The sequence below is a fragment of the Penicillium samsonianum genome (genome assembly GCF_028829775.1).
Source record: "Penicillium samsonianum strain IBT 33392 chromosome Unknown utg000001l_segment0_segment0, whole genome shotgun sequence".
NCBI classification, from domain to species: domain Eukaryota; kingdom Fungi; phylum Ascomycota; class Eurotiomycetes; order Eurotiales; family Aspergillaceae; genus Penicillium; species Penicillium samsonianum.
Genome location: NW_026643259.1, coordinates 2,084,216 through 2,112,113, shown reverse-complemented (window position 1 = coordinate 2,112,113; position 27,898 = coordinate 2,084,216). Strand labels below are relative to the sequence as shown.

The window sequence follows — 27,898 nt, the reverse complement described above, 5'->3', positions numbered from 1 at the left end:
CTCCTCTTGGCGGTCTTGTTTATCTTCCAGTTTACTCACACCTACCACGACTATACCTTTATGACAATAATCTCAGTCAAAATGCGAGAACATAAAGCTGAATGCGGTTCGGAGGGCTTTCCTTCAAGCCACGATGCCCTCGTAGATCAATATCTCCATAAACGAGCTGCATTGATCACAGAGGAGCAAAAACAACGACATGGTCTGCGCCCCCAGTCAAAAACAATAGCGATAATGGATATTATGGGCTGACTGGTTGCTGTGCCAGACCGTCACTTCCAAAATTCGCTATCACCGACAGCCATTCGAGCATGCGAGATAGTTTCCGAAATTCGGGCAAGAGAAGCGAAACCGCTGGAATCTTATACGAAGGCACTCGACTGCGGTTATTATGAGTATGAGGCTTATCAGCCTCAGGATATTCTGCATTCCGGAGACCTGTTTAAGAGCCGGGCTCTAAATTACATGGACCCAACCAAGACCGACCTCTGGAAGATAGTCCACCGGATGCCCAAAGGCTCCCTGCTACATGCCCATTTAGAAGCCATATTCGAAGTCGAATACATGATTGATCAGTGCTTCAACACGCCAGGAATCCACATGTGCGCGGAGAAGCCGTTGCTCACCTCAAAAGACTTTAATGAAGCACCGTTCAAATTCCAATATGCTTCGGCGTCAGTTAGCGGCGAGCCAAAGACGCAGTCTAATTCCATCTGGATGCCCGGCTATGAGTCCTTATCGTTGATCCCGATTCGCGTGGCCGCTTCCTCGTTTCCTGGTGGCGGAGAGGCTCAGTTTCGTGCCTGGTTGAAGAGTCGTTGTGTTATCATGCCGGAACAGCCACCCCGAAACCACCATCACGGGTTCGATGGAATTTGGGATCTCTTTAAGCGTATTTTCCCCATTGTGATCAGTATCATGTCATACGAGCCCATCTTCCGATGCGGTTTCCGACGGGCACTCAGTCAACTAGCTAAGGATGGGATTCAATACGCGGAGTTTCGAATGGGTGGTTGGAATGGTTTTCGAAGGGAAGGGCACGACGACTTGCTTGCAGATCCCTTTTATATATTCCGAGTATTGGAAGAGGAAATCAGCTTGTTCGAAGCAAGTGCGGAAGGGAAAGACTTTTATGGGGCGCGAATCATCTACGCCCCCAAACGGTCCTACCCCATAGAGAAGATCATGAATCGGATGGAAATGTGCATCCAACTCAAAAAAGCCTTTCCAGCACTGATATGTGGATTTGACCTGGTCGGCCAGGAAGATCAGGGGCGGTCTCTGGTGGAGCTCATGCCGACGCTATTGTGGTTTCAAAAACGTTGCCACGATCAAGGGCTAGAGGAGATCCCCCTTTTTCTGCACGCAGGCGAATGTCTAGGCGATGGAGACGAAACGGACCAAAACATATTCGATGCCATTCTGCTCAAAAGCCGGAGGATTGGCCATGGATTCTCAGTATATAAGCACCCACTGTTAATTGATATGATAAAGGAGCGTCAAATCTTGATTGAGTGCTGCCCCATTTCCAATGAGGTTCTCGGGCTGACAAGCTCCATCAAGTCCCACCCTTTACCGGCATTGTTGAGCCGTGGAGTTCCGGTGGCACTTTGTAACGATGATCCGGCCATCTTTGGGCGTGGGAGCGGTCGAGGTGAGGGAAAGAATGGGTTGACGCACGATTTCTTCTTTACGCTGCAGGCATTGGACAACCTGGGATTGGCGGGCTTAGGATATATGGCGGAGAATTCTGTCCGCTGGAGCTGTTATGAGGATCAATCCGCTGAACAGTGGCAGGCGGGTATTCAAAGTGGAGGAGGTAATGGATTGAAGGCAGCCCGTCTCCGGCAGTGGTATGTCAAGTTTGAGGAATATTGTCAGTGGATCGTCGCTGAGTTCGGGGATGCCATAACGCAAGATACAGTGCATCTTGCACCGTAAATATCGAGACTAGTAGATAGGCATGCGGTTCCATAAATTGTCTTGTTCGTCTTATTTGAGCCCTCTGGTCAATGCATGAATATCACATCCGAGGAGTGTGCACTGTTCACTTCTAACTCGCATTTGCTTCGCAATCGATTGGCCATTCCTGATTGAACAGGCTTGATAGTAGTACCGGTAGTAGCCATCCTCGTTCCGGGCTGGCCTAGGCTAAATTTGGTGTTGGAGGAGTCGCACCCCACAACCGAAGGGCGGTGCGGGGCGCGATGGGCCGGATAGCTAGCTGATTGGGCCTCTGGGTGTTCGGGCGGGCCCGCTATCGAACCGGGGGTAGTCCACGGGTACGGATGAAAGATCGAATTATGATTGAAATATCAGATCCATGGAGGCATCGAGGACATTTGAAGTCACGTGCATTATCCTATACGCTAGCATCCCCCAGGTTGACGGCCGAATTTATTTCAAGCCGCTCACTGAAGTAAAAAGTGGTATGAACTTTGTCCCATACACCTGTGTAACCCCCTTTCCCTCGTCCTTAGCTATATATATTACCTACCTGTACACCGAAGAAATGAATAACCCCCTATTATTGAATAGACCATTTTCGCCTTTTATTGACCATCGTGCAATCCTTACAGAATTTAGAAGCTTAAATACAGTGGTCGTAGTCATCAGAGAAATGAGGTTGTCGATATAAGTGTATGTACCTGTACTCGTCCCCGCACTGCTTTTTGAGCCGTAGCCGAAAGGGCCAGGGTGTCTCTCTATCACGGAACATCTTTCATATTATCATTCGTATCGGCCTTCGCACCACAATCACCCGATTCAAATGGGTCCGAGGGCCTCGGCCCTGGAAGACCCCCAAAAGACATCCCGCTTTCTCTTCCAAATCAAGTTTCCACTAATGCGATCGCCTTCTGAAGGACCATACGATCGTTTTGAAAGCTGAGCTTCTTCACTGCCTCTTCTAAAGAAAAGAAAACTGGCGTGAACTCCTCCTCACTGCCACCCGATCCAGCAAAACCACCTTCATCTAGCGTAGCAATATACCACCAAATAATTTTGACATTGCTCTCACCGTCACCGCCTAACTGCCGCACGGTCACCATGAAGGGCTCGGTGAGATCTGGATAAGAGCGAGGTTCGTCTGGCATCTGTCCCTGCTCGTCGATCGGAGGTGCACGGGTATACATTCTGACGGGATGAAGGTGGGCTTGGTAACCAGTCTCTTCGCGGACTTCGCGCAGTGCGGCCTCGTGCCTGGATTCACCACAGTTGCGGCGTCCTTTCGCGAGAAGCCATTCGTTCTTCGCATGGTAATGGATAAGGCACACAGTCTTGTTTTGACTATCGGATAAGTTGAACAGGATCGCCCCGCAGCTTTCCACAAATTGTTCCGACGCGTATTGGGTGGTGGTGCTGGGTGAAGTTGCCATGATGGATGACTAGCACAGTCCGTCAGTCAGTCTCAGTCAGTAAATAACCATATTGGTCAAAAGCATGTGCTCGTTTATACTCACCAAATTGGGTTGAAAAACTGGCTAGTACAAAAAAATGGTTTGGATGCCAGAAGGTATTAATCTTCCATTACTACGGGCGCTATGGTCCCTTGTCGTGTGCTTGAAACAAGTTCGAACTATGATCTGTGGAGACGATATACGGCAGTCTCCAGGTTCCAGTGCGCCATAACTGATTTTCCCAAAGTAAATTTTGTCCGCCTAGCTCACCGCCAGTTTTTCATTATCTACTCATTACTAACTCCGTATAACACCGGTGGACCTTTCAATCAGCTCTTCAAATCCAATTTTTACGCCGCTTTTACTAGATAATTACTCTCTTTTAACTGGTAAGTTACTATACTAATTTAATAGCGAACTATATTAGCGAGAATTAGAATATAAAAGTATAGAGAATGAAAGTTAGAGTATAAGATTTAGGCATTATTAAGAATTGAAGTATAGAGAATCTAAGTGTAAGATGTAAGTATAAAATCCAAGTATAAAATCCAAGTATAAAATCGAAGTATAAAAAATCTAAGCATACATTCTATAGTAACTATAAATTTAGCTATAAAGTATAAAGCACAGAATTCAAGTATAAAAAAGTTAAGTGTCAAGTATATTAAAGAATTTAGTTAAAGTAGTTAGTATAGTTAGTTAACTAGTTACCATCGAGAATTTAGGCATTAAGAAATCAGGCATCGAATTCAAGTATTAAGAATTCAAGCATTAAGAATTCAAGCATTAAGAATTCAAGCATTAAGAATTCAAGCGAGAATTGAACTTGAATCTTAGAATTGGTAATATTGGTACAAAATACTGATATTACAACTTGAAAGTATTCTGCAGGCAAAATGAGTTAGTTATGGCGCACTGGAACCTAGAGACTGCCGTAGGACGATATCCACTCTTGCAAAATCTTCACCCTAGAGAAGATCGATGCCTTATCTCGTTGCTGAGATTAGTGGTTTGCCTTCTTCTGCCCAATGCCTGTGCGAAGTTCCCCTCACATGTGGAGGCCCTCGGCGTGCCTACAAGCGGCCAACTCATCATGCAAGACTTTTTCGACTCACTGACGCAGATCGCTGACCAGTCTTGTGCTTGCTTCCCCGCTCGGTGGAGCTGTGGCTTTGTTTTTTCTTTCAATATCCCGTTCCCTGTTGCAATCTCGATCGAAGGATCGGCATGAAAATTACCAAACCGCCAACAATCACGATCATACTCCATAAATATTCTTGTAATCAAGTCTTCGATATTACTCTGGTGATCGACCTACACCCGATAACATATACATAGATCACACGAATATCCTTCCATGTACGGAGTAGTGCATTGCTGGTCACAATTTGTTCCCCCTCATATACGCTTCCCCCACCCCCGTTAGTCCAGCTTGTATTCAACAGATCATTGCGTTCTCTCTGTTGACATGGCAGTCAAAATGGATACTCCTTCTCAATCTACCGGGTTTCTCATCGATCCCCTCCTAGCGAAACAGCTCTGCTTTGTCTCCGTTGCGCTCAGTGGCAGTCGTGCATACCAATACCCGCAGCGAGAAGTTTCCACAGCAGACTGGGACTTTGTGGGTGTTGTGGAACAGAAACATGACATTCTTAATCTCGTGCGGCATAGGAGAGAGGTACTTTGCGACATGATTGGAATTGTTCAACCGGAGGACTTCCCTTGGGAGGTGCGTCTATTAGCTTTCCTATTTTTTTCTCATCTCGCTGAAATGAAAGCTGCTCAACTTCCATATTAGATCATAGAAGAAACACATGAAGGCAACAACAACTGCAATGGTCAGGAAAGTGGTTGGGACGTCGTCCGCTTCTCCGGCTGGGCCCACGATGGCTCCAAACGATCCATCAAACTCTGGAGTGAAGAGCACATCCGCACCATTGCCGCAGACCCCGAAGTGTGTCGATTCGGCGTCCTGTCGGCTAAGATAGTCAGATACACCCGCAATCATCATCCGCGTATCGGAAATCGGATCTTTGTTTATCAGCCACTACGAATCGCGGAGAATTTAGCAGTCCTCGTCGACGTCGACTTTCTCGCAGGGAAAGATGACCCGACCGCAGTGAGCCCGGGAGTCACTTGTGATCTACTTTTGAGTTCATACGCGCTCTTCGAACAGTTTCCGGATAGCATGAGGTCTCTCAAGGGTGCTTTGATGCGCAAATGGAATGATATTATGGACCAACCTGACTTGGCATCTTTGATCCCCCTATTTCATGGATATGGCCGATTTGATACGAAAACAATTCACCGTCTTCAGATCGAGCTTATGACGAAGAATCCTTCATCCTCGTCAAGCCCACCTGGATCCCCAGATGAAAGCCACAGCGGCGGTAGCTCAGTTACCTCCGAGTTTAAAATGGACGAGGAAGTAGAAGACTATGGTGTGGTAAGCTTTCTGCCAATGAAGGAAAAAGAAACACTCTGGTCTCTACAACATGAGCATCCTGTATCCACCTTTCCCCATCCTCCTCCAGGGTATCCACATGGAGATTTCGAATTTCGGCCGGTCACAGAAAAATACTACCCCTCATCATTTACCTCCAATTCTCAAGGCTCATTCGGGGAAATTCGCGTAAGAGCGGCTGGATCAGAGTCAGGATGGTCACCCGTCTTTGTCAAGAAGGGACGATACATCAATGATGAACTCCTCGCATTCCCTACAGTTCAGGAACACTTCCCACCTGAATGCTTGCAGCAACTTGTGACGGTCGATCATGATGCCCAGATGTTGTTTTATCGTCTGTTTGATGGCAAAACACTGAACCAAATTCGGCTGGATTACTATTTGGAAGGCAGGTCATTCCTGACGGACAAACATGAATACAGAAAGGGACGAAATTTCCTAGACACAGTAAACTGGTTCCTGGACCTCGAGCTCAGGCGCGCCGAACTTGTCCTTGATTCATATATCAAGACGATCGATGTCAATCCAGATCCTACCAGTTGCCGAGAGCAGAAAATCCATCGATTTTACCATGCACGCCTGCGATCAGACTCCCGTTTCCTGGAATTCTACTCTGACCGTTGTTTGGAGGTTCTCGGACTGCCGTGTCTGGATTCAAACCAAGACTTCACCACAAGCGACTTTTTGAATACACCCCTGATCATCAATGGCGTGACATACCCTCCGCTTCGACATCATTTTGACCGTGCCACCGACATCCTTGACCCCAACAGACAAGGGGCCTTATCTGATCTGCCTGTCGCATTTGGCCTGGGAGATGGCCACGGAGGGAACCTGATGGTCACCGAGGATCTTAAAGGGGGTGCAGCAAGAAGTATTTACATCGACTACGAAGTCTCTGGATCTCACTGCCCGTTCCTCGACATGGCGAAATCAATCTACAACGATGCCTTTTTCAATGTCCTCTACGCCGACCTACTTTGTGATGATGCTACCAAATCGTTGCCGACGAACAATAAATCTGGCGCATCGGTCTCTTGGAACATACAACCCGATGTCATCGATATTAACTACAACTTGCAACTGGATACGATTGGTAAAACTGTGGCGATCACCAAATTCGAATACGTGCTGCGGCCGATCTTCGATCTGGTCAATCAATATGACACACAAAAGGCCAATCTCTCAGTGGACGTTCTGAGTTCCGCTCTATTTACTTGCGCCCTGTTGACTAGATGTTTCCGAGAAAGGGCAGATATCTTCTTCTTGAACCTCGCCATCGGGGTCCGACTCGCGACCGAGCTGAATGAAGTATTGTTTGAAACCTTCGAGTGGGATGGATTGCCTGCTGGGAGGAACCCAGGTATCTCTGATGATTCAACCGAAGGCATGCAGCTACAGCTATTGTCGCTACCAGAAGAAACCCAATATCTGTCTTCACAGTTCGCGAAAGATCTGAGTATGGATTTCTTCGCCTTCTTGTTCTCTTCAAACCTCCAACCGGACGATGTCTTTTTGAAGAGAGCCGATGAAACGTATCAGCTCCAACAGCGGTTTTCGCAAACGGGGCAAGAGTCACAGGGGTCTATTATTCGTCGGATTTCGGCGGCCAGACGGGCTGGTATGATGGTATTGGAACCCCCCCCCCAGCCAAACTTCTGATCCAATTCGATATGGTTAGTCTGATTTATTGATGGTTAGATTTCCCCCCACACATGCATTCGGGAAAGTATCTTTGCCGAACCACGGATCGATCACCATTTCGCATACGGAGATATCTTGGCCGAGTTCGAACTGGATACATCTAGATTATTGGTCGATGTGGGATGCTGCATGGGCACTGACATCCGGAAACTGATCCTGGATGGATATAGGCCCGAGGTAGGACACTCGTTTGCGGTTTCATCTCATGACACATGAATGGAGGATCACTAACATCAATATGATACAGAATATTCTAGGTCTGGATATTGAGAATCGTAAGATATTTCCCGCTAACCTCCGAAGCCCTCAAATTCTTTCTTTCTTTCTTCCTGTGAAGTGGACCTTCAAAGTGACATAGTATGTACAGGCTACTTCAATGTCGGTCGAACTCTCTACAACGAAGACCTTAACGCCAGCAAACTTCGTTTCCGGCAAGCGGACTTGGTCGACCCCAACTTCGCCATGAAATACCCGGAGCTTGGAAATCGATTTCACTTTGTGCACTCAGCAAACGTGATCCATCTCTTTGGCATAGCCAAACAGGAGATATTCTTCCGCAATCTAGTCCATTTGGTCGCACCAGGGGGCACAATCTGGGGTCGACAGGTTGGTTTAACGGAGCAATTTGAGAAGGGCTATCGACAGCCTGAGGGGAAAGGGGCGAGATTTACTATCAACGAATTTCGGGACTTGGCTTTGCGAGCCGGGAATTGGGATGAGCAAGAGGCTCGATATGAAGCCCAGCTAGTAAAGTACGATGAGATTCGGGCGCAGAGACAGGATAAGGCGTGGGTTCTACAGTGGAGTGTGAAGGTGCCAGTGGCAAAAGAGAAAGGGAAGGGAAATGGGGTAGAGGGTTGCGTCGGGTTGATCGAGGAGGAAAATTGAAGGAGTGTTTGGAGAATTATGCTGTCCAGCAATACATCCATAGATAGTATGAAGGATTAGTGAGGTCAAGTACCCACGTTTTTGTCGGCACACCTTTGCCTTCGTCGCCTTTCGCTTGGTTGCGTTCATCTGACCCTCCAAATGCCCGGAGAGCGCCCCACCAAACCAAACAAACCAAGCCAATCAAACCAATCAAACCCTTGCAAATATAGCAAATAAAGCAAACAAAAATGATATATCGGAAATGACCACAAGTTAGCACGTTCATCGATGTAAGCACCCCTTAAAAGTCTTGATGGTGCCTTCGTCAAGACCTTGTACGCTCCTCTTTTGGCCTGTAGCTTCTCGAACACTGTTTTCTCATATCCCAACCGCGTGGATGACAGGAGCTCAAGGCAATTCACAATGTGACATGCGACCCCGTTGGAGCTGACGACGATCGACTCTGGGGTGATGTGAGGGGTGGGGGAGTCCGTAGGTCGCTAAATCTGCTGCGGCATGCGGATTGTCAAGGGGAAGTGACAAGGCCGCGCTTTCCCGACGAGCGGAGCTGTTTTCTCTGATCGATATCTGCATACTCGATAGAACAGCAGACTTACTAGTCTTGTATCAAGTTTTTTTTTTTCCATGTACACGGGTTTTGTGTGGCGATAGCTGCAAATCCAGCGACGCATTCCCTCAGAGAGGGATTGGTGGCGTCTTCGCTTATGGGCATTGGCAAATGGAAGCAGAAATCAACCCTCCCCTGATGAAAACGGTGGACTTACATGTGGAGAGAACTGAGTAGCTTGGCCTATGGTATTGTTAGAAAAGCGATTTACACAAGCAGTCTTTGAGCAGGATTTACTCTCCGGAGTAGATCTTTAGATTCAAACATGACCATGATCTCCAGTTCGTCTTTGTATTTGGGCGATATGTATGTTAAAGTAGCGGATGAGAGAAACTGGTCTCAGCCTCGCTGGGGCCAAACGAGTGTCTTCCTGTCATGGCGGGAGGAGGATCATGTATTATGAGGTCTTACGCGAGCTATCAAGGCAGCGGTCGTGTGACATCTCTCGACATCCTAAATTTCGGTCGTCCTCGACCGACGCCACGCAGATAGGCTGCTTGCCGCAGGTATTGTGCGGTAGATTGAGTATTTAAAACCAAAGATCAAGTAAAACCAAAGCCCACATTGCCGTCGTGCGTGGGCCACACATCTCATGGGCTTTTGGTGACGAAAGTGAAGGGGTTGACCGTCGGATGTGTCATCGTGCGCAGCACACGGGACTGTTGCAATGAGTTGCAAAAGCGAAGTGTGTGGTATTCTAGGTCCATTGTAGCGCGTACATTGTGCTCCGCACGGGGCTTTTGCAATTAGTGTAAACCAAAATTTGTGATATTGAGATGCAGGCGAAACACCTGTATCGCTTTGTTGTTGTGCGTGATTCTCGGATTTGACTATCGAGATTCAAACCGATGTCCAGTCAGTCTCTTTAGGGCACTTGATCTATCCATTGTCGTACGTGACAACGGATCAGGAACAATCATGGTTGTCTTGCGAGATAAGCAGGCATCTATAAAAGCTCGTCAGCAAAACTCTTGGTAGAATATCCATTCTCATCTGACTTACAAATGAAAGGCAAACATTTATCCATTCCCTTTACAGTGCATTATCCATGCAACCATTTCTGCAGCCTCTTGTCTGATAGACTGCTGTAGGCATACTCCTTCTAACGACGCTTGCAGTAGAGAGGTCGCAGACTGGTGGAGCAACCGTTGGATGGTATCACATGGGTGGCATCTGGTTCGAGGCTTAAGTCGAGCGCCGACGGAATTTCTGAATCTTGAGTTGAGACTGTATCAAAAAAAGAAAGGCGCCCAGTTTACAGTCAGCAAGGTGTTTTGTTCTGTTGTCAATATTGTTGACGTACACCTAAAGGCAACGCAGAGAAATCCGAGCCACTATTCACGCTGGTAATCGCCTCACCAGAGCACTCTCTATCTCCCCATAGACAGAGCCTGAACCTACCAGCACCATTGAATGAAAACTGGTCATTTTTGCCAATCATCTTGGACATCGAATGAACTAAGTTCGTTCAAGTTGGTGCTCAAAGGCCCCAAATCGCGCGATCGTGCCACTCACTAGCGGCACGAGGGAATAGAGGTGGCCATTGCCAAAAAGGCGCCCAGAGTATTTCTTGGGACTTGGAGAATATTGAGTAGAAAATTTAATAGAGAGAAGTAGTGGGAACATGGACAGAAATGTTTTGGGTCAAGGCCGCTCCTTCCTGAAAGAGCTGACCCTGCCGAGGGAATCACGACTCACCCACAACAAGACATATGAAAAGTTACAAGACATCATCACAGAAAGACTAATCCATGGATATGTACTAGTAGACTTTAATCGTAATATTTAGCTACCACGCCCCCAATGATAGGCTGATCTCCAACTTCACTCCGAGCCACACCTTTGTCAACTCCCTTGGCGACTCTCGCCTTCACCCACTCACCAGCAGTGATACCAACCGCACTGTTATCAGTTGTCTGATCATATCCCAGCCGATGCAAAACTTCACTCACAACAGGCCGCAGCTCGAGGCTATCCTCCGGTCGAACAAAGTACAAAACACCCAGACGATCTACGTTCCTCTGATCCGGCGGCGGTGCAACGACACGATGTATGCTGCTCTTGAGGAAGCCGTTGGTGAGGAAATGGAGGGAGTCCGCAAGATTAACCGTAATGCTCCCAGGATACGGCTTGACCCACTTCCACTCGCCCTCCGGGGTGCGAACCTGCAGTGCAGCAACGGGTTGGCGGAACAGCAAGGTCAAGCTGCCAAAGTCGGTATGACCCTTCGACCAAATCTTGGCGGCCTTCTCATTTTCTTCGTCTGAACGTCGGTGGTACTTCATATACCGTAGGTGGCAATCGCTCTTCTCGTCATAGCGATGCACATTTAAGAAATGGTCCTCGGGTAGCTCGAGGATGATGGCGAAGAGCGTGAGAAGTTTGGCCGCGATTTGGTCATGAATATGGCGTGCGAAGCCCTCGATAATGGGACGATTTTGGTTCACAATGTCCGGTTGGGGAAGCTCGAGGGCTGGGATGAATTTCGGGATGTTGTAAATTTCTGTCTTGTCATAAACACCCGGACTGATTTCCTAAGCTAAGGATTAGAGTGATTGTTTTTCGCCATATATTATCAATTTTCGACTTACCCGGAGACCCATTGGCTTGTAACCATTGTAACCACCCTTCTCAAGCTCCGCACGAAACTTAAGTTTCTCCTCTATTGGAAGTTTGAAGATCTCCTGACCAATAGAGAATTGGCGGTCAACATCTTCCTGCGACAGGCCAAAGTTGGTAATATAAAAGAAGCCTAAAGCCAATGATAAGTATTACAAGCATAAAAGGCAAGGGGTCGGGAGCATAAAATACTAACCTATGTTCTGGATAGCCTCAAAGAGCTGCTTGGCTAACTGCTCTTTACCACCGGGCTGGTCAAACAGGGACAGATCCAAGGTGGCGAGGTCCGCCCAGTCCACTACATGCAAATCACACGTTAGCCATGGTGTCTCAGATCTCGGCCTCACCAGGATCTTGGATTCTGCAGTAGAGCTGAGTGGAGGACGCAAAGAGCTTACGATCAAAAGAAGTCTCCGGGACCTGGCTGTACGTCGGAATATCAGATCCTGGAACTGGGGCGGGAGGTTGAGTCAAAGTTGCCATGGTTTATGCAAAATATTCGAACAAAATATACAAAATGAATATAAACACAGTAACTTTCAGAAAAGTTGTTTTATTATGGAGACAATGGCGTGCCTTGGATTGCAGTATATCTGCGAGAGGGGGGGGTTTATCAAGATCGCGATACCCTGGCTTTACAGCAGACTCGGGATTGACTTTTGATATTATTGTTGAATCTATTCCAATCGGGCAATTTCTAGTCTTCTTCCACTGACAGCTCGCAAGGTTGAAATAGAAGGTGAGTGAGATTATTAGTGCGAGTGCAGGCCGATCTCCGCTTTGCGCCACGTGGATTTCAGATCTCATCATGATATCCTCCGTTTGCGTGATCACGAACTTTGCCGTGACTGAATCACGACTTGGGCACCCCCTTAAGATTATTCAAAGTTATGATACTGACAGATCCTACAAAATAACCGAAAGACTTCTCCAAGGAACGTACTTAATGACAACCTATTTACTATAGGAATTGATGGAACCCCCGCTGCGATAGAATCATTGACAAAAATAACGAATTGATCTCAAAATATTCGGATATACTGCTTCCCTCTGGGTTAGAAATCTATCGAGTCGGCGTTGTATCTACGGACTCGATAATAGTATGGCCTAGGCCGTAGCATTTGCAAGACTTGTGGACTATGAGGCAATCCTTGTTGTGCTAGGTTTGGAGCTTGGTCTAAGCTTCTATAATGTTTTCGGAGGGTTTCCGAACTGATAAAGGAGAGATATTGATATCTAGTAATAACTGCTCCCGTTTAACAGAGACAGTAAACAGTAATATTTTCAATATTGTACTGTCAAAAGCCACATCGCGATAATGGCAGACAAAGAAGACGGGCGCAATTCATCCAAAGATTTGGGGAGGACTACAGCCACTGATATTACTTCCGCCGGTGACAGCAATGCCGATCATGAACTTCATTTTGCGAGACGTGGTGAAGCTCTTGCAGAAGGCTCATCGAGCCAGGAAACCATCAATGGCTATGATCCGGAGCTTATGAATGGTAGGACATTGCTCACGGCAGCAGAAGAGAAGAAGCTACTACGCAAGATTGACTGGCGGTTAATGACGCTTTGTTCACTCATCTTCATGTTCAAAAATCTGGACAGTAACAATGTGCGTATCCACAGCCATCCCATCAAGGATATCCAGGTTACATCATAACTTACAGCCTCGCAGGCATCCAATGCTCGCATCATGAACAAGGGAACAGATCAGAATATCATGACACAGCTGGGAATTACATCTAACGAGTACAATCTCGTGACTGTTCTTTACTATGTAAGATATTAAGCGAGTCTTCATCCAGGTGCCGCGGGGTGTTGCTAATCATAAACATGCCAGGTCCCATACATCTTGTTAGAAGCACCTTCAAATTTACTACTCAAGAGGTTCTCTCCATCGAAGTGGCAGTCAAGAATTATGATCAGCTGGGGTATCGCTCTCATGTGCAATGCTGCCGTGAAGAACAAGGGGGGTTTATATACAACACGGTTCTTGCTAGGAGTGGTACGTTTCCGCTTGAATAGGTCTTATGATTTCAAGAAGACACTTACATGTGAACTCATGATTGTCTATGAAATGAACTAACACTGCAATAGGCCGAGGCTGGACAGTTCCCTGGTGTCATTCTCCAGATGACTTACTGGTATCGCCCGGACGAGATGTCCTTACGACTGCTCTACTTCTGTAAGCTGCCCATGATCTGCTCTCAAATCATGCGCTGCATGAAATTTTGCTTACCCATAATATAAAGATATTTGCGGAAATGTCTCGGGTATCTTCGGTGGTCTTCTTGCCTATGCGTTTGACACTGTATCTGGCGCAGGGGGACTTTCCGGGTGGCAATGGTAGCCCATTCCACTCCTCTTCTGGAATCTGTACTAAAGTTCTTCCAGGTTGTTTCTCTCAGAAGGTATTGCGACCGTTCTTTTCGGAGTTGTGATTTGGTTCCTACTCCCAGACTGTAAGGGTTCTTTTCTGCTCTCACACCACCAGTGGCTAACATGAGAAAATGTGATATAGTTCCCGAGACAGCGAAATGGTTGACCGAGAGGGAGAAGAAGTTCATCCAGGCTCGACTGCCATCTAATGCTCCTCGTGCAAACGAGCAAAACTTCCAGCTACGTGAAGTTATCGAGTCACTAAAAGATCGGAGGCTGTGGCTGTTTACAGCTATTTGGGCTACCTTTACTGTTGGAACCAACGGCGTGACTTTCTACCAATCAACAGTCATTGCCAACCTCGGTTTCACGTAAGTTGTATATTTTCCGCATTCAGCTGGAAACACAACAGTGACTTCAACGAGCATTGCTAACAGTCTCTCAGGACAATTGCTCAAGCCCAACTCCTCAATATTCCCATTACGGTCTGCGGTCTTTTGTTCATTGCGGTTACAGGAATTACAGCAGACCGCAGCCGGATACCCCGACCATTGTACCCACTCACCTTCCTTCTCATCATTTTAATATGTTACGGCGTATTTGTTGCCTATCCAAGTAATGCTGCAGTATATGCAGTAACGCTGATCGGAAATGCATTGACTGCAGGATGGTATCCTGTCATGTGGTAAGTTTCCCACATCTTAACCCAATTCAGATGTTCATCTATAGCTAACAAGGTAATAGGCCGTGGCGCGTACAAACCACCTCCCGGGCTACGGGATCCGCCTTCTCTATCGGATTTGTCAACAGCTACGGTCAAATTGGTGGCGCTATTGGCCCGCAGCTGTTTCAAAGCATGTACGCACCACACTACACAGTGCCCTTCTCTGTCGCCATGGGCCTGGTCGGTACTTGCGCGATCTTGACAGTGGTGACGTGGTGGGTGACTTGGGACACGGAGCGCGACACGAGGCGGTTGAAGCTAGCTAAAATTGCGGCGGAAAGAAGGGGCGAGACGATTTTGGAAGATGTTGTGGACAATGATTTGAAGACTCATTGATGGAAGAGCTATTTAGAAGCTGAGATATATTGCGGGAGACCCTCCGGGGCTATAGACAAAACCCAACTCCACCCTTCCTGAACAAAACTCAAGTAACCAAGATTCATGGCGTGGATCTCTTTATAAAAAGTGACATTATATTATCGCGATCTTAATTATCTAGTTACCCCAAGTTTCAATTACTCCGCGCCATGCACTCCAACAAAAAAAAAAGGTCCGAGAGGTCGAATCAAAATCGAGCGATCTAACCGGCGCTAATAAAAACCCTCCGACTCCATACATTCCCCTCACAATTTGTGGGAACTTCTTCATGTGCTTTTTTAGATTGGAGATTATTTCTTATTCGCAGAAAGGTTTCTGACACAGCACAGTTGGTACTCGGCTCCTCTAGCTTGCACAATGAACCCCTCTGACGCCCAACCACTCCCAAGGGCTTCCAGCGACCCTTACTTTGACCTGGGGACATTAGGTCGCAAAGTCAGTACCAATTCCCAGGAAGCCCAGATATGGTTCGACAGGGCGCTTGTCTGGACATATTGCTTTAATCACGATGAAGCAATCACCTGCTACAAGCAGGCGATCGCACACGACGAGAACTGCGCCATGGCCTATTGGGGGATATCCTTCTGCTCAGGCTCCAATTACAACAAAACATGGGCGCTGTTCGACGAAAGAGACCGACTCAATGCGATCAGACAGTGTTATATATTTTCGCAAGAAGCGCTGAGGCGGGCGAACAATGCATCAGATTGGGAGCAAGCGCTCATCAAGGCTCTTGCTAAACGTTACCCCAACGATGATCCGAGTAGGGATCTTGCCGGATGTAGCCGAGCGTACGCCGATGCCATGAGAGAAGTGTATATAAGTTTCGGTCGCGAAGATTTCGACATTATCACACTCTTCGCCGACGCATTGATGAATTGTGCTCCGCGAAAGTTATACGACGCCTCCACGGGGCTCCCGATAGCATCATCCCCGGTGTTCGAAGTGAAAGATCTACTAGATCGGGCCTTGAAGATGCCGAAAGTCGAACTGCATCCAGGTCCCGCGCACATGTATATCCATCTGATGGAAATGTCGGCGACTCCCGAGGCTGCTCTCCCGGCAGCAGAGATGATCCGTGAAATGTTTCCCGATACAGGCCACACCTTCCACATGCCTGCCCATATCGATGTTCTTGTGGGCGATTATCGTCGCGCGGTGGAATACAATCTGAAAGCGACCCTCGCAGATGATAGATACTTTAAACTGAATGGCGGCTTGACATTCTACAGCTACTATCGTCTACACGACTATCACTCCCTCATCTACGCTGCGATGCTTGGTGGGAAGTCAAAGGCGGCTTTGTCGGCGACCGATCGAATGGAAGCGACTATCACGGAGGAAATTCTTCGGGTCGAAACGCCTGCACTTGCAAACTGGATGGAATTTTTTAAGGCAGTCAGAGTCCATGTGCTCATTCGCTTTGGGATGTGGGAAGAACTTAAAAGGCTCGACCCGCTCGAAGATAAGGAGCTCTATTGCGTCACGAACGTTATGAGACATTATGGAAAGGCCATCGCGTATGCGGCCACGTCTCAGCTCGAGGAAGCCAACGAAGAACGAGAACTTTTCAAAACTGCCTCTAAGCTTGTACCTCCTACACGTCTCGACTTCCCCAACAAAATCACCGATATTCTCAAAGTAGCATCTGCTATGCTGGATGGCGAAATTGAGTATAGAAGAGGTAATTATGATACTGCGTTCTGCAGGTTACGAGAAGCAATTACTCTGGAAGACGAGCTGCCTTTCGCAGAGCCATGGGGTTGGATGCTTCCAGCTCGGCATCCATATGCAGCCCTGTCATTGGAACAGGGAAGAGTTGAGCAGGCTGCACAGGCTTATGCTGAAGATTTGGGGCTCTCCCCGACACCTAAACGTGCCCATCAACACCCGAATAATGTTTGGGCTTTGCATGGCTATCACGAGTGTCTTCAACTCTTGGGTCGCCATGCAGAGGCAAACATTATCAAGAAACAACTTTCCCTTGCTCTTGTGGAGGCAGATGTTGAAATCACATCTTCATGCTTTTGCCGTCTTGGGAAATTGCCTTCCTCTTGTGGAAAGCCTAAGGTGAATGGTTGCCACAGTGTGTAGTCGACGTGTAACAGCTAGATGAACACTGATTGAATTAATATTGTTCCGCTGGCTTCTCGTTCAAGATATGTAGAAAGACATAAAGGATAGCTCGCGCCCACCAGATTAGGCACCAATTGTAATATGTCAGCCCTTCATGGTCTTCAGCAACACCTTGAGAAAATAATTTAAAAACATGGGTATCACACAACGGTATCTGCAACTTGCTTAATCATCCCGCGAACCTCATCAACAATGCGGAAACAAGGCACCAACTTCCGCGCTACCGGATCATGCGGGCAGAGATCGAGCGGGTCGTGATCAGCAGCATCCTCCTTTCTCCGACAACGGCCTTCAGAGTTGGGGCAAGCTTCGTGGCCGACCATATGGCGATTGCGTTGCCGCTGCGCAAACTGTTTACCCAGCACCAGAAGCCGTTCGGTGTCTGTCTGTAGGCCGTGCACCACGAGATCTCGTAGTTTCTCGCCGGTGATTTGCAAATTCAATTCTGACGGGATTCCAAGCCCGGAGTCAAGATAAACGGTCCTAGTCTCGTTCCTGATATCGAGTTCAGTGCAGTGTTTATTCAGCCAGCGGAGGTACTTTTGGTAGCCGGATGTTATTTCGAACATGAGCTGGCCGATAAGGAGCACATTTTGAACTGTTACCCGAGGCGGTTTAGACACGTCGTAGCACATAGGACAGGTCAGTAGTCTCTCCGTGAGGGACACGCCTGTGCGAAGCATCGGAACGATATCGTGTGATATATTCGCGCGGCTCAGGCTCCGAACTAGATCGGAGACCTCTTCGTCGCATTTACAACACTGTGAGAACGACATGGGGGAGACGTATGCATCCAAGGCTATTGAAGGTATCTCGGGGTCTTGCAGTCCGTTCTGACGTGATGTCTGCAATAACTCAATGGGAAAGGAACAAATATCGCCGTTCCCGAGCATCTCCCAGTGGGAGGAATCGAATCCGCAGTTCCCAGACAGCTCGTATGGCAACGAGTCGAACTCACCGGCTCCCATTGGCATATTGCCGGTTTCATGAGGACCGAAGGCCGATTGAGAAATGACAGGCGAGAAATGCGAGGAGCTTGAGGATCCTATTCGCTCCTCTCGATTCGGCAAATCGCGGTCTGGTTCCTCTTGTCGTGCACGCTTTCTCGGCCTTCCCGGGGCTCCTTTGTCTTTGAATTTACAAGTCAATGTTAAGCTGCGGCAACGAGAGCAACCGCTCTTTTCGCCTGAGCATCTGAGTTTCCGTGCCCCTATTCATCATTAGCTACACTTTCATACTGGAGAACGCCTCGGCTTACGGCATGTTTCGCAGGAATTTCGCTGTCGAGTGGGGTTCATACTATGTTGAATGTGACAGTTTGATCTAACAAGGACAGGCCCGAGGTCGGGAGTTGATGTCCACCAGGTGGAATCGCACGATTGGTCATCCTGCGCTGAGATGGCGTCAACCGAGCTTCGAGCGGGGTACAGCAGGAGCAGCGTCTTGAACAAAAGATTTTATGCATCATCCCCTCGGGGATTAGGATGCAATCCATCAATCATAGAAAAAATATAAGCCCAAGGATTGCGTGTGTTTCTGAATATCAATGATCGGAGTTGTCGCGGTTTGCGGGTTTCTCCAAAAACCCCCGAGGAAAAACCCCCGAGATATCGTTCAAGATCGCTCCGCCTCTATTTCTATCCTTTCTTTCCTTCTCTAATTCAAATGACCAGAGAATCTTAATTGCAGGATTTGAACAGCAAAATGGCCAAATCTATAACTGCACGCGAGTTGCGCCAGCATTGGGTTAATCACCATGAAATTGCCCTCCTCGACGTCCGTGAAGAAGGTCCCTATTCCGAGGCCCACCCTCTATTCGCACTAAGTGTGCCGGTCTCAGAGATCGAGAAGAAGTTGCCTCCATTGGTTCCTCGATTGTCGGCCCCGGTTGTTGTTTACGACGATGGCGAAGGTTATGCAGATCGGGCTACCGCCCGGATATTCGCCCTGGGGTATCGGAATGTTGCCATCCTAAAAGGCGGGATTTCTGGTTACGCCCTCGTTGGCGAGGTCTATCGCGATGTCAATGTGCCATCTAAGGCGTTTGGCGAGCTCGTCGAATCCATCAACCACACCCCATCCTTATCTGCGCGGGATGTTAAGGATGTTCTTGAGAGCGAAGCTGATGTTGTTGTGTTGGATGCGAGACGTTTTGTGGAGTATAATACGATGAGTATTCCCCGTGGCCGCAGCTGTCCGGGGGGAGAACTTCTGTATCGCTTTTTTGAAGCTGTACCCTCGCCGGAAACCACAGTCGTTGTCAACTGTGCAGGTCGAACGCGGAGTATTGTCGGGACCCAATCTTTGATCAACTCTGGAATCCCGAATAGAGTAGTTGCGCTCCGAAATGGGACGATCGGGTGGACATTGGAGGGTTTGGAACTGGAGACCAAAAAGACGGAACGGGTTCCAAGCCCTTCATTCGAAGCATCAGAAAAGGCACGGCAATACGCTGAATCGTGGGCGAATCATGTCGGTGTCTCTTTTGTTGATGGATGTCAGCTCACTCGATTTACCGCGGAGTTGGAAGAGAGGACTCTATACCTGCTAGACGTGAGAGATCCAGAGGAGTACGCCCTTGGACACCCTATTGGCTTCTCGAATGCTCCTGGTGGTCAGTTGGTACAAGCCACTGATGAATGGGTCGGTGTTCGAGGAGCTCGCATTGTTTTATACGACACGGACGGTGTGCGAGCGCGTATGACAGCCAGCTGGCTTCTGCAACTCGGATGGGAGGTGTATGTCTTTGAAGAGCGATCTTTAGTGCCTGATGGACTCTCGTTGCCTAAAGTCCCTTCATGGCGTCCTTCAAGCGATGGCTCTATCAAGCCCAATGACCTTCAAAACATTGCAGGAGCGACTGTGGTCGATCTCGCCCGCAGTCCATCCTATCGCAAAGGCCACATTCCGGGCGCATGGTTTGCTTCTGGGCCCGAACTTACCCGAGATTTGAGAGCTATCGACAGTGATGGCCCTATCGTGCTGACCTCACCCGATGGTGATGTTGCCGCCATGAATATTGACGACGCACGAAAATCAGTCTCGCGAGATGTTTATTATTTGGTGGGAGGGACAACGGCTTGGGTAGCGGCCGGGCATCCCCTCGAGACCGAATCGCGGTGGCTGTCGCAGCCAATCGACGTGTATAAAAGACCGTATGAAGGGACAAGCAACGCTCGCAAGGATATGCAAGGGTATCTCGACTGGGAGTATGGGCTTGTTGCGCAACTGGCAAACGATGGCGTCGCCTGTTTCCACGTTGCGCGGGATTCGCGTGGGGAGTCTGGGAAGCTGAACTGATCAGAGGTGGTCTACCTTTACCCACCAACCACCAGCCACCACCTCCTACCTTCCACCTATCTACACCTCCATGAGCAATGGATTTGTTTTGCATTCATTGACAAAACGACAAAAAGACAAAAAACATACAACAGCATGTATAAGGTGGTGGTCACCTAACGTTAAATTATGTAGCTAATATTGTAGATTTCGGGGAGTATAGTAGTAATAAAATCTAGCGGACGGTGCTGCCACATGTAGAATCTAGTTATAGTCGTAACCCTGAAAATAAAGAAGCAAGTCGCTAAATTGTCCTAGATTTATTAACTTCCGCCTATAGGTCGGCGCTCCGCCGGATTCGACTTCCGCAGAACCCATTTTGGGTCGGAACCTTCCACCCAAAACCCAACCCAGACCCAGTTCGACCCAGTTCGACCCAGTTTTTGCATAAAAAGGGGTCTTGGCGGTCATAAACCTATAAAATCAGCAGAATTATACACATAATTAGCGTGTTTGTATAGTTTGTAGCCCAATTTGGGGCCTCAGACCCATTACTAGGTCGAAGGGTTCGACCCAAAACCCAACCCAAGTCTGGGTTTTACTGGGTGGTGTGGAAGACTACGCCGGATATTAGAATATAGAGCTTTTGTCGAGTGAGTTAGAAGAGGAATGAATATAGGGTCGTATCGAGAACTTCGGGATGGCCCGTTCCACTGGCAACCTAAGGACGCCGAAACTGGAAGCAACATGCGTGGATCTGCTCTAATCCGTGAATTCCTTGTGGATATGGATGTTAATAATGGGCAAAGTGGATGGTTCTATGACTGGGGAGAACCAACATGTGTCCCGCAACCCTTTCATTTGAAGGTTGCTTCAGGGCTGTTGGATCAGCGAGATGTCCCCAGAGGATCATCCCACCTTTATTATTTATTCCTGATACTCCAAAACTATGCGTATGTACTTCATCTATGTTGTAGAATAGAACTTCTTAAACTTTTAGACCGATACAACCTGGTCTAAAACCCCAACTTCTTTTGAAACACCAGAGCCAATTACCCACCCCTCCTCCCCCCCCGGAAATTATAGTAGGTTCCATATCAGGAAGAGAGCAAGTGCATCAGCTTACATTACGAGGTGTGTGTTGCACAGACTTATTGATTTAGATTGTCAGATTGTGCATCAGATTACGTTACAAGGTGTGTGGTGCACAGCGTGATTGATTTAGATTGTCGGACTATCTCCGGAGTACCTAGCACGGATTCCCCACCAAACACATCCTTCCCCAGCCCTCCAGCTCCTTGTCACTTGCCTCACATCGAACGTCTCCACACACTCACCCAATCCATACCTTTTCCCATCGCATGTGACTGCTCAGCCTTCCAATGGCCGACTCTTTGAAATCCATTCGCAGGTTCGAGCTGCCCCTCCTCAGTATTGATGGGTGTTCCTTCGACGTCATAAGGAATTTCCTGTCCAGGGTGACTCAAGTGCGCCAAATAGACGGATGAGGGCGAGGCAAAGGGGGGCCCACCGAGGGACAGCTTTTTTTGGGTCGGGAATTCGACGCAGACGATCACACTTTCCTGGTGCGTGGAAAGGAGATCCCAGTACCGACGAGCCCAGGAGGGACGAAGGTCAGGGCTGAGGGCACAGAAGAACTGTCGTTGCAATGTCAGTCACATATTACATACACACTGAGAGGCCACATTAAAGTTATTTCCCCTGAGCACGCTATAGAGCTTGCCGATGGCGACTTTCACGCAAAAAAGACCTATAACCAACACCACGACTTGAAGGTGGACAGATAATTCGGGCGAGAGAAACCACTCACGGTATAGTCGTAAATGAACTCGAATTTGTCAACCGGATCCATGCGTGCAATCCACTCGTTACTAAAAAAGTCGCCTATGATGAACCGCGCCGTCCCGGGCCCTGCTGCCTGATCTCGAACAGGATAATCGGCCAGATGCTCCTCAGCCCAAGTATTAGCTTCCTCAACTGCCTTAGCTGACACCTCAAGGCCATAGGCGTCGTAACCTAGGCTAGACAGGAGGAGGACGTCATACCCACGTCCACAGCCTGGCACCAATGCCCGCTTCCGCCGACGCTCCCCTTTTTCGTCGTCTTGAATAAAGACAGAGGCACCAATGAGATCCTGCCGGTTCTCCATGACATGCACAAGGGCTGGATTGGGAATGCCCTGATCCCAAGGGAGGAAGTCGCCCGCATCCCATAGGGCTGCCCACCGATCATTGGCCGGAGGGCCCTCGCCACTAAAATGCCTCAGAAGGCGCGAGACCTCCTCCTGGTTGAGAGGCTTTCCCGATTCGGCCATATTGGAGGATAGATATATGTGTTTGTAAAAGGAATTGAACAGAGTGTTTTGAATTTAAGGTGTTGTTCAGGTTTCCGTCGCTTTAGGCCTTTCTACTGTTGGATGACGGGCTAACCAGGTCAATTTATGTCCAAAAGCATTCCTTCATGATTGCAGGTGACCTCGGCTCAACGTATATCGAATCCTCCACAAACGTTGGCTAGGCGAATGAGCATCTTTCTCGTCTGGTCCCCGATGATAGCCATCGTCATATGTTGCCGAGCAGGATTCCAATCTTGTCGATATGCATCAATCGTGGCCTCATATCACACCCGAGCAGGGTTCCAATCTCGTCGATGTGCATCAATTGTGGTCATACATCACACCTATCCCCACGTGAGAACCAGTCATAATATCTTCCTGGTGCCTGTTGACGATGGGAAGAATATCGTGTAAACCTTGTCGACGCCGAAGTGGTGTCCATGTCTCTGCAACCGGCCAAATCCAGAGTATCTGTGAAACAAACTGCACACACTATTCCCTTTAGTTCGAGAATACGAGGAAGCCAAGGATTGGCCCCATTCGCCGAGTATGCAAAGTGTCCTCGGGGACCATCCGGGGGCCATCTCATCATTGTAGGTGGTATAGTCTATAGAAAGCAAATAAAGGAGCGTGCAATTTAAAAGATCAAGCTAATCTCCTCAACCCGGTTCAATTGTCGCTAGCTTGATTGAGCAACCTCTGCTATAGACACTACCCCTATACTTCCATTTAGGTATACCTAATCAAACTTTTCATCTCGGATAAAGTCATGGATAGAGAGACTAGACGCGATGCCTACAGCGCTGAAACGTTGCGGGAGACTGAATACCCTATGCTCAAAGGTGAATACTCTAGAAATGTATTTGGCTAAAGCGAGAATACTGGATAACCAATTTGTCTAGGGGAGACATATCTCGACCATACCGGTACGACTATCTACGCACAATCGGCTCTCAAAAGCTTCATCAACGAAATGTCCACCAGCCTCCTTGGAAACCCGCACTCCGATTCACGGTCATCCCAGCTCTCAACAAAGAAGGTCGAAGATGTCCGAAAGCGGACGTTGGAGTTCTTCAACGCCGACCCGGAGCATTTTGATTTGGTTTTCGTTATGAATGCTACTGCGGCGGTTAAACTCGTCCTCGAGGCATTAAAGGATGCACCCGTGTCGCAGGGCCTGGAGAAGACCTCCCGGGGGCCGGGGCTCTGGCTCGGATATCATCTGGAGTCCCATACAAGCATTGTGGGTATGCGCGAACTGGCCGATGCAGGACAACATTGCTTCATCTCGGATGATGAAGTCGAATCCTGGCTCAGGCCCGAGCCTTCCAAGGGCAAGACTGGTCGATGTCCAGGGCAAAATTCGGAAACCTTCCAAGTGGGTCTATTCGCGTACCCAGGGCAGACAAATATGACTGGACGACGGCTGCCTCTTCACTGGCCAGAAGTTCTACGCCAATCAGAATATGCCTCCTGCCAGCGGGTGTTCAGCCTTTTGGATGCCGCAGCTCTGGCCTCGACCATGTCATTGGACTGCTTCCGGGACCCGGACAAAGCCCCCGACTTCACAGCCGTCAGCTTCTACAAGATCTTCGGCTTTCCTGATCTAGGAGGGTTGATCGTGCGCAAGAAATCCGCACATGTACTGCTGCAGCGTCCCTACTTCGGTGGCGGCACCGTGGAGATGGCCACCTGCTCCGACCAGCCATGGCATTCTCGAAAGGTAGCCTGCATCCATGAGGCGCTCGAGGATGGCACCGTGCCATTCCATAATATCGTTGCTCTAGGATGTGCTCTTACCACACATGAGCAGCTGTATATCTCCCAAGAGCACGTGTCTCGCCACACAACCCGCCTCATTGTACACCTCTACGAGCTCCTCTCTTCTATGCACCACCCGAACGGCGTGAAAGTGTGCGAGATTTATAAAGACCACTCTGCCACATATGGCGATAATAAGACTCAAGGGGCTATCATCGCATTCAACATCCGCTCTGATGAAGGCCGGTGGCTAAGCCTCTCTCATATCGAGAAGGCTGCCAATGAGCACCGCATCCATCTTCGCACGGGTACCGTATGCAACCCGGGGGGCCTAGCAAAGATACTAAACCTGGAGCAGTGGGAGCTGTTCCAGAACTACACCGCCGGGGTTCGATGCGGATGTCGCAGCGTGCTCATTGGATACAAGCCTTCGGGTATAATCAGAGTCAGCTTGGGCGCCATGAGTACTATAAGCGATGTCGAGATCTTCGTGGGGTTCATCCACGACCTATTTGCGGCTGGCTCTTTTCCTCTTCTGACACCCGCGCCTCTTCCCTCGCCCCAGAGCCTTCGAGTGCATACTCTGATGGTTTACCCAATCAAGGGCTGCGCTGCATACACCGTGCCAGAGAACAAATCCTGGCAGGTCAACTCGACCGGCCTGCAGTGGGACCGCCAATGGTGTCTAGTCAACTTGCAAACCGGATCAGTTGTCGATAAGAAGGAGGCTCCACGCTTATTACTTATCGAGCCTCAGATCGACTCCGAAAACGGGATTCTGCGGATCAGCGTCCACCACTCGCTGCAGCAGAGCCATCCTAAACTGCGAGGCACTATGGAAATTCCACTGTTCCACCCGGGTGAAAGGAACTCCTCCAATAAGGCAGACAGCTATCAATATTGGACCACCGTCGTCCAGGAGGTCAGCCGTCCCTCCTGCAGCAACGCTCCTCAGCATGTTCAACTGTACCAATCGCCCGATCTCGCTACCTTTTTAACCGCCGCCCTTGCCGTTCCCTGTACGCTTGCAAGATTTTTCCATCCGGAATGTCTACCAGAGTGCTCTACGGAGCGGCTCCGTCCGAAACATTTGCCGGAGGTGACGGTCTGCTCCAGCCAGGATCCCACAATTGATCGATACCCGATGCCCATCCCAGTTGAAGCGGAGAGTGGCCGTGCCCGACCAAAAGCTATAGCTCTCATGGAAATACTGCGAGTCAATGCCCTGATGCATTCCAATCTAGAGTCTGGGCACCGGCAATGGTATCTACTGCGTATTGGACGGAGGGATCTAGAGGGTGGAAATTACAAAGCACGCGTCATCCATTACGGGCGTATGAGGGCGATTGAAGTGACCGCGGAGCGACAAGGGCCCGAGATCTTTGAGGCGACGAGCCCCGTAGTCAAGATCTCGTGGAGTGAGGGTAGTGGTTGTGCTGGTGGTGGTGGTGGTGGTGATGATGATGATGATTATGCAAGTGTTATGGACTCACTGGATGGAATGCTGCCAATTCATGCTGGTCAGATTGTTCAGGTCTAGGTAGCTAGTATGGCAGGGAAAGAATAGCGACGAAGATTAGTGCAGCTGCTTATGCATGTAACCCATATACCAACATGGGACCCTTGGAATGTATACATTTGTCGACTCTGATAACCGTCCGTCAAGGTACTGCAACTGACCAATGGGCTGATCAACTACTGTATTGAGATATGTGACAGAAATCTGGCAGTACGACAACGTATGGACAAAATCAGATATATTGAAATCTCTAACTAACTAAAAAGACAAAAACCCGCTTTCAACAATATGTGCGGACATCGATGAGTTTTGAATATACGGACCTAACAGCCATGGGTAGGAGTTCTCATTTGATTTTATACGTTCCAGTTAGGAGATTTTAAAAGCTTGAATACTACTAACAGAAGACTAACATTAGATCTGATTTTCTATCCCTTTCAAGATCATTCCAAACTTCGAGTCCGTACTCCATCCTCCTCGATTAGCCTGTCCAATACCAACCAATGATCGTTAATATATCTTCTCCATCCACCGGGACGACCAGACTGTGAAGGTCATCGACGAGTGAGCAGAACTGACCCACCCGTGCGATCTTGCCTTTCTAAAAATATGAGTGAACAAAAAAAACATACAACAGCATAAGTATGGCTATGGTCACCTAGCACACACGATTCGATGTCGTGGGCGGCTCGCCGCTCTAGAGGTCCTCTTCAGAGGTATCCAGGCAGCCGTTCACCCACCTGAGTATTCTTCAACTGAACATCCAGCCCGTGCAGCAAGAAGTGCCTTTTCGTATTTTGTGTGAAACTACTGTAGGTGTCTTCCACCATTTCTCCCTTCTTCACTAACCCTTAGTCTATAGTACTATAAAGGCAAAAAGCGTACCCACTACAAACCCAGCCCTTTCGAACGGGGCCTGAAGCAGAATGGTTCATCAGTTTGACGCTTCTATGATCATAACAACACGTCCCAGCATAATGATCTTAAAGCAAAACATTCATTGTGGTTCTGGTGGTATATGAACAAGATCAGAATGCATTAACAACAGATGCACCGTAGCTTCTATTCTTGATGTGGCCACACTCGTGATAGGCGGAGAAAGCAGATGAGCGGATTGGTTTATATCGTTTCCAGTTATTAGAGGTGGCTCACATGTCCAATACATCTATTCCAGGTTGGCCATGATAGTCAAGGAATCGGGGTATTCTGGCCCGAGCAGCTGTTGCAGGTTTCCGTCGCTTATATCCCCAGATCTTCGGCTCCCATCTCTCCGCGGCCTTGAAATGAAGTAGCCTGGAAAGTACTTTCACATATCCCTCCATAGGTGTTGATGTCAGCACCTTTTTCAAGCAATAGCTGCACAACCTCTATATGACCTCCATATGAAGCAGCCTGGAGTGCAATTCCATTTTCTCTTCCATGTATGTTGATATTAGGGCCTTTCACAAGCAGTAGCTGCACAATCTCTATATAACCCTAAGATGAAGCAGCCTGGAGTGCATTTCTGTACCAAACTTCTAGCGCTGCTAGCCCGTTGACATCGGCACCTTTCTTGAGAAATAGCAGTATAAGATTGGTATCACTTCTAGATGAAGCGGCCTAGAGTGCATTTCCATACCGACCTCCCTAGACATTAACATCGGCACCGTTCTCAAGTAATAGCAGAATCGTCTCGAG

General features: G+C 48.4%; 10 protein-coding genes across 10 annotated transcripts; 6 read left to right on the top strand and 4 right to left on the bottom strand.

Moving 5' to 3' along the window:
* Nucleotides 1-81: 81 nt before the first annotated feature.
* N7471_000820 (uncharacterized protein) lies at nucleotides 82-1,941 on the top strand (the record flags this gene model as incomplete). The annotated part of the gene is made up of 2 exons (XM_057273541.1): nucleotides 82-202; nucleotides 269-1,941. The coding sequence occupies 2 exons, from the start codon at nucleotides 82-84 to the stop codon at nucleotides 1,939-1,941; spliced, it is 1,794 nt and encodes a 597-aa protein (XP_057141720.1).
* An 890-nt stretch (nucleotides 1,942-2,831) lies between these two features.
* N7471_000819 (putative NUDIX domain) lies at nucleotides 2,832-3,377 on the bottom strand (the record flags this gene model as incomplete). The annotated part of the gene is made up of 1 exon (XM_057273540.1): nucleotides 2,832-3,377. The coding sequence occupies one exon, from the start codon at nucleotides 3,375-3,377 to the stop codon at nucleotides 2,832-2,834; it is 546 nt and encodes a 181-aa protein (XP_057141719.1).
* A 1,501-nt stretch (nucleotides 3,378-4,878) lies between these two features.
* N7471_000818 (class I SAM-dependent methyltransferase) lies at nucleotides 4,879-8,454 on the top strand (the record flags this gene model as incomplete). The annotated part of the gene is made up of 5 exons (XM_057273539.1): nucleotides 4,879-5,127; nucleotides 5,197-7,491; nucleotides 7,564-7,743; nucleotides 7,814-7,841; nucleotides 7,934-8,454. The coding sequence occupies 5 exons, from the start codon at nucleotides 4,879-4,881 to the stop codon at nucleotides 8,452-8,454; spliced, it is 3,273 nt and encodes a 1,090-aa protein (XP_057141718.1).
* Nucleotides 8,455-10,836: 2,382 nt separating this feature from the next.
* Nucleotides 10,837-12,166, bottom strand: N7471_000817 (uncharacterized protein; the record flags this gene model as incomplete). Its single annotated transcript, XM_057273538.1, has 4 exons — nucleotides 10,837-11,598; nucleotides 11,656-11,816; nucleotides 11,880-11,981; nucleotides 12,031-12,166. The coding sequence occupies 4 exons, from the start codon at nucleotides 12,164-12,166 to the stop codon at nucleotides 10,837-10,839; spliced, it is 1,161 nt and encodes a 386-aa protein (XP_057141717.1).
* An 835-nt stretch (nucleotides 12,167-13,001) lies between these two features.
* N7471_000816 (uncharacterized protein) lies at nucleotides 13,002-15,128 on the top strand (the record flags this gene model as incomplete). Its single annotated transcript, XM_057273537.1, has 9 exons — nucleotides 13,002-13,301; nucleotides 13,365-13,466; nucleotides 13,530-13,694; nucleotides 13,787-13,874; nucleotides 13,942-14,035; nucleotides 14,084-14,151; nucleotides 14,211-14,439; nucleotides 14,514-14,753; nucleotides 14,813-15,128. The coding sequence occupies 9 exons, from the start codon at nucleotides 13,002-13,004 to the stop codon at nucleotides 15,126-15,128; spliced, it is 1,602 nt and encodes a 533-aa protein (XP_057141716.1).
* A 399-nt stretch (nucleotides 15,129-15,527) lies between these two features.
* On the top strand, nucleotides 15,528-17,264 carry N7471_000815 (TPR domain protein; the record flags this gene model as incomplete). Its single annotated transcript, XM_057273536.1, has 1 exon — nucleotides 15,528-17,264. One exon carries the CDS (start codon nucleotides 15,528-15,530, stop codon nucleotides 17,262-17,264), a length of 1,737 nt encoding a protein of 578 aa, XP_057141715.1.
* A 182-nt stretch (nucleotides 17,265-17,446) lies between these two features.
* Nucleotides 17,447-18,604, bottom strand: N7471_000814 (Zn(II)2Cys6 transcription factor domain-containing protein; the record flags this gene model as incomplete). Its single annotated transcript, XM_057273535.1, has 2 exons — nucleotides 17,447-18,516; nucleotides 18,565-18,604. 2 exons carry the CDS (start codon nucleotides 18,602-18,604, stop codon nucleotides 17,447-17,449), a joined length of 1,110 nt encoding a protein of 369 aa, XP_057141714.1.
* A 406-nt stretch (nucleotides 18,605-19,010) lies between these two features.
* N7471_000813 (uncharacterized protein) lies at nucleotides 19,011-20,606 on the top strand (the record flags this gene model as incomplete). The annotated part of the gene is made up of 1 exon (XM_057273534.1): nucleotides 19,011-20,606. One exon carries the CDS (start codon nucleotides 19,011-19,013, stop codon nucleotides 20,604-20,606), a length of 1,596 nt encoding a protein of 531 aa, XP_057141713.1.
* Nucleotides 20,607-21,895: 1,289 nt separating this feature from the next.
* Nucleotides 21,896-22,920, bottom strand: N7471_000812 (TPMT family; the record flags this gene model as incomplete). Its single annotated transcript, XM_057273533.1, has 2 exons — nucleotides 21,896-22,243; nucleotides 22,417-22,920. 2 exons carry the CDS (start codon nucleotides 22,918-22,920, stop codon nucleotides 21,896-21,898), a joined length of 852 nt encoding a protein of 283 aa, XP_057141712.1.
* Nucleotides 22,921-23,710: 790 nt separating this feature from the next.
* On the top strand, nucleotides 23,711-26,242 carry N7471_000811 (Pyridoxal phosphate-dependent transferase major region subdomain 1; the record flags this gene model as incomplete). The annotated part of the gene is made up of 2 exons (XM_057273532.1): nucleotides 23,711-23,783; nucleotides 23,844-26,242. The coding sequence occupies 2 exons, from the start codon at nucleotides 23,711-23,713 to the stop codon at nucleotides 26,240-26,242; spliced, it is 2,472 nt and encodes an 823-aa protein (XP_057141711.1).
* Nucleotides 26,243-27,898: the final 1,656 nt, after the last annotated feature.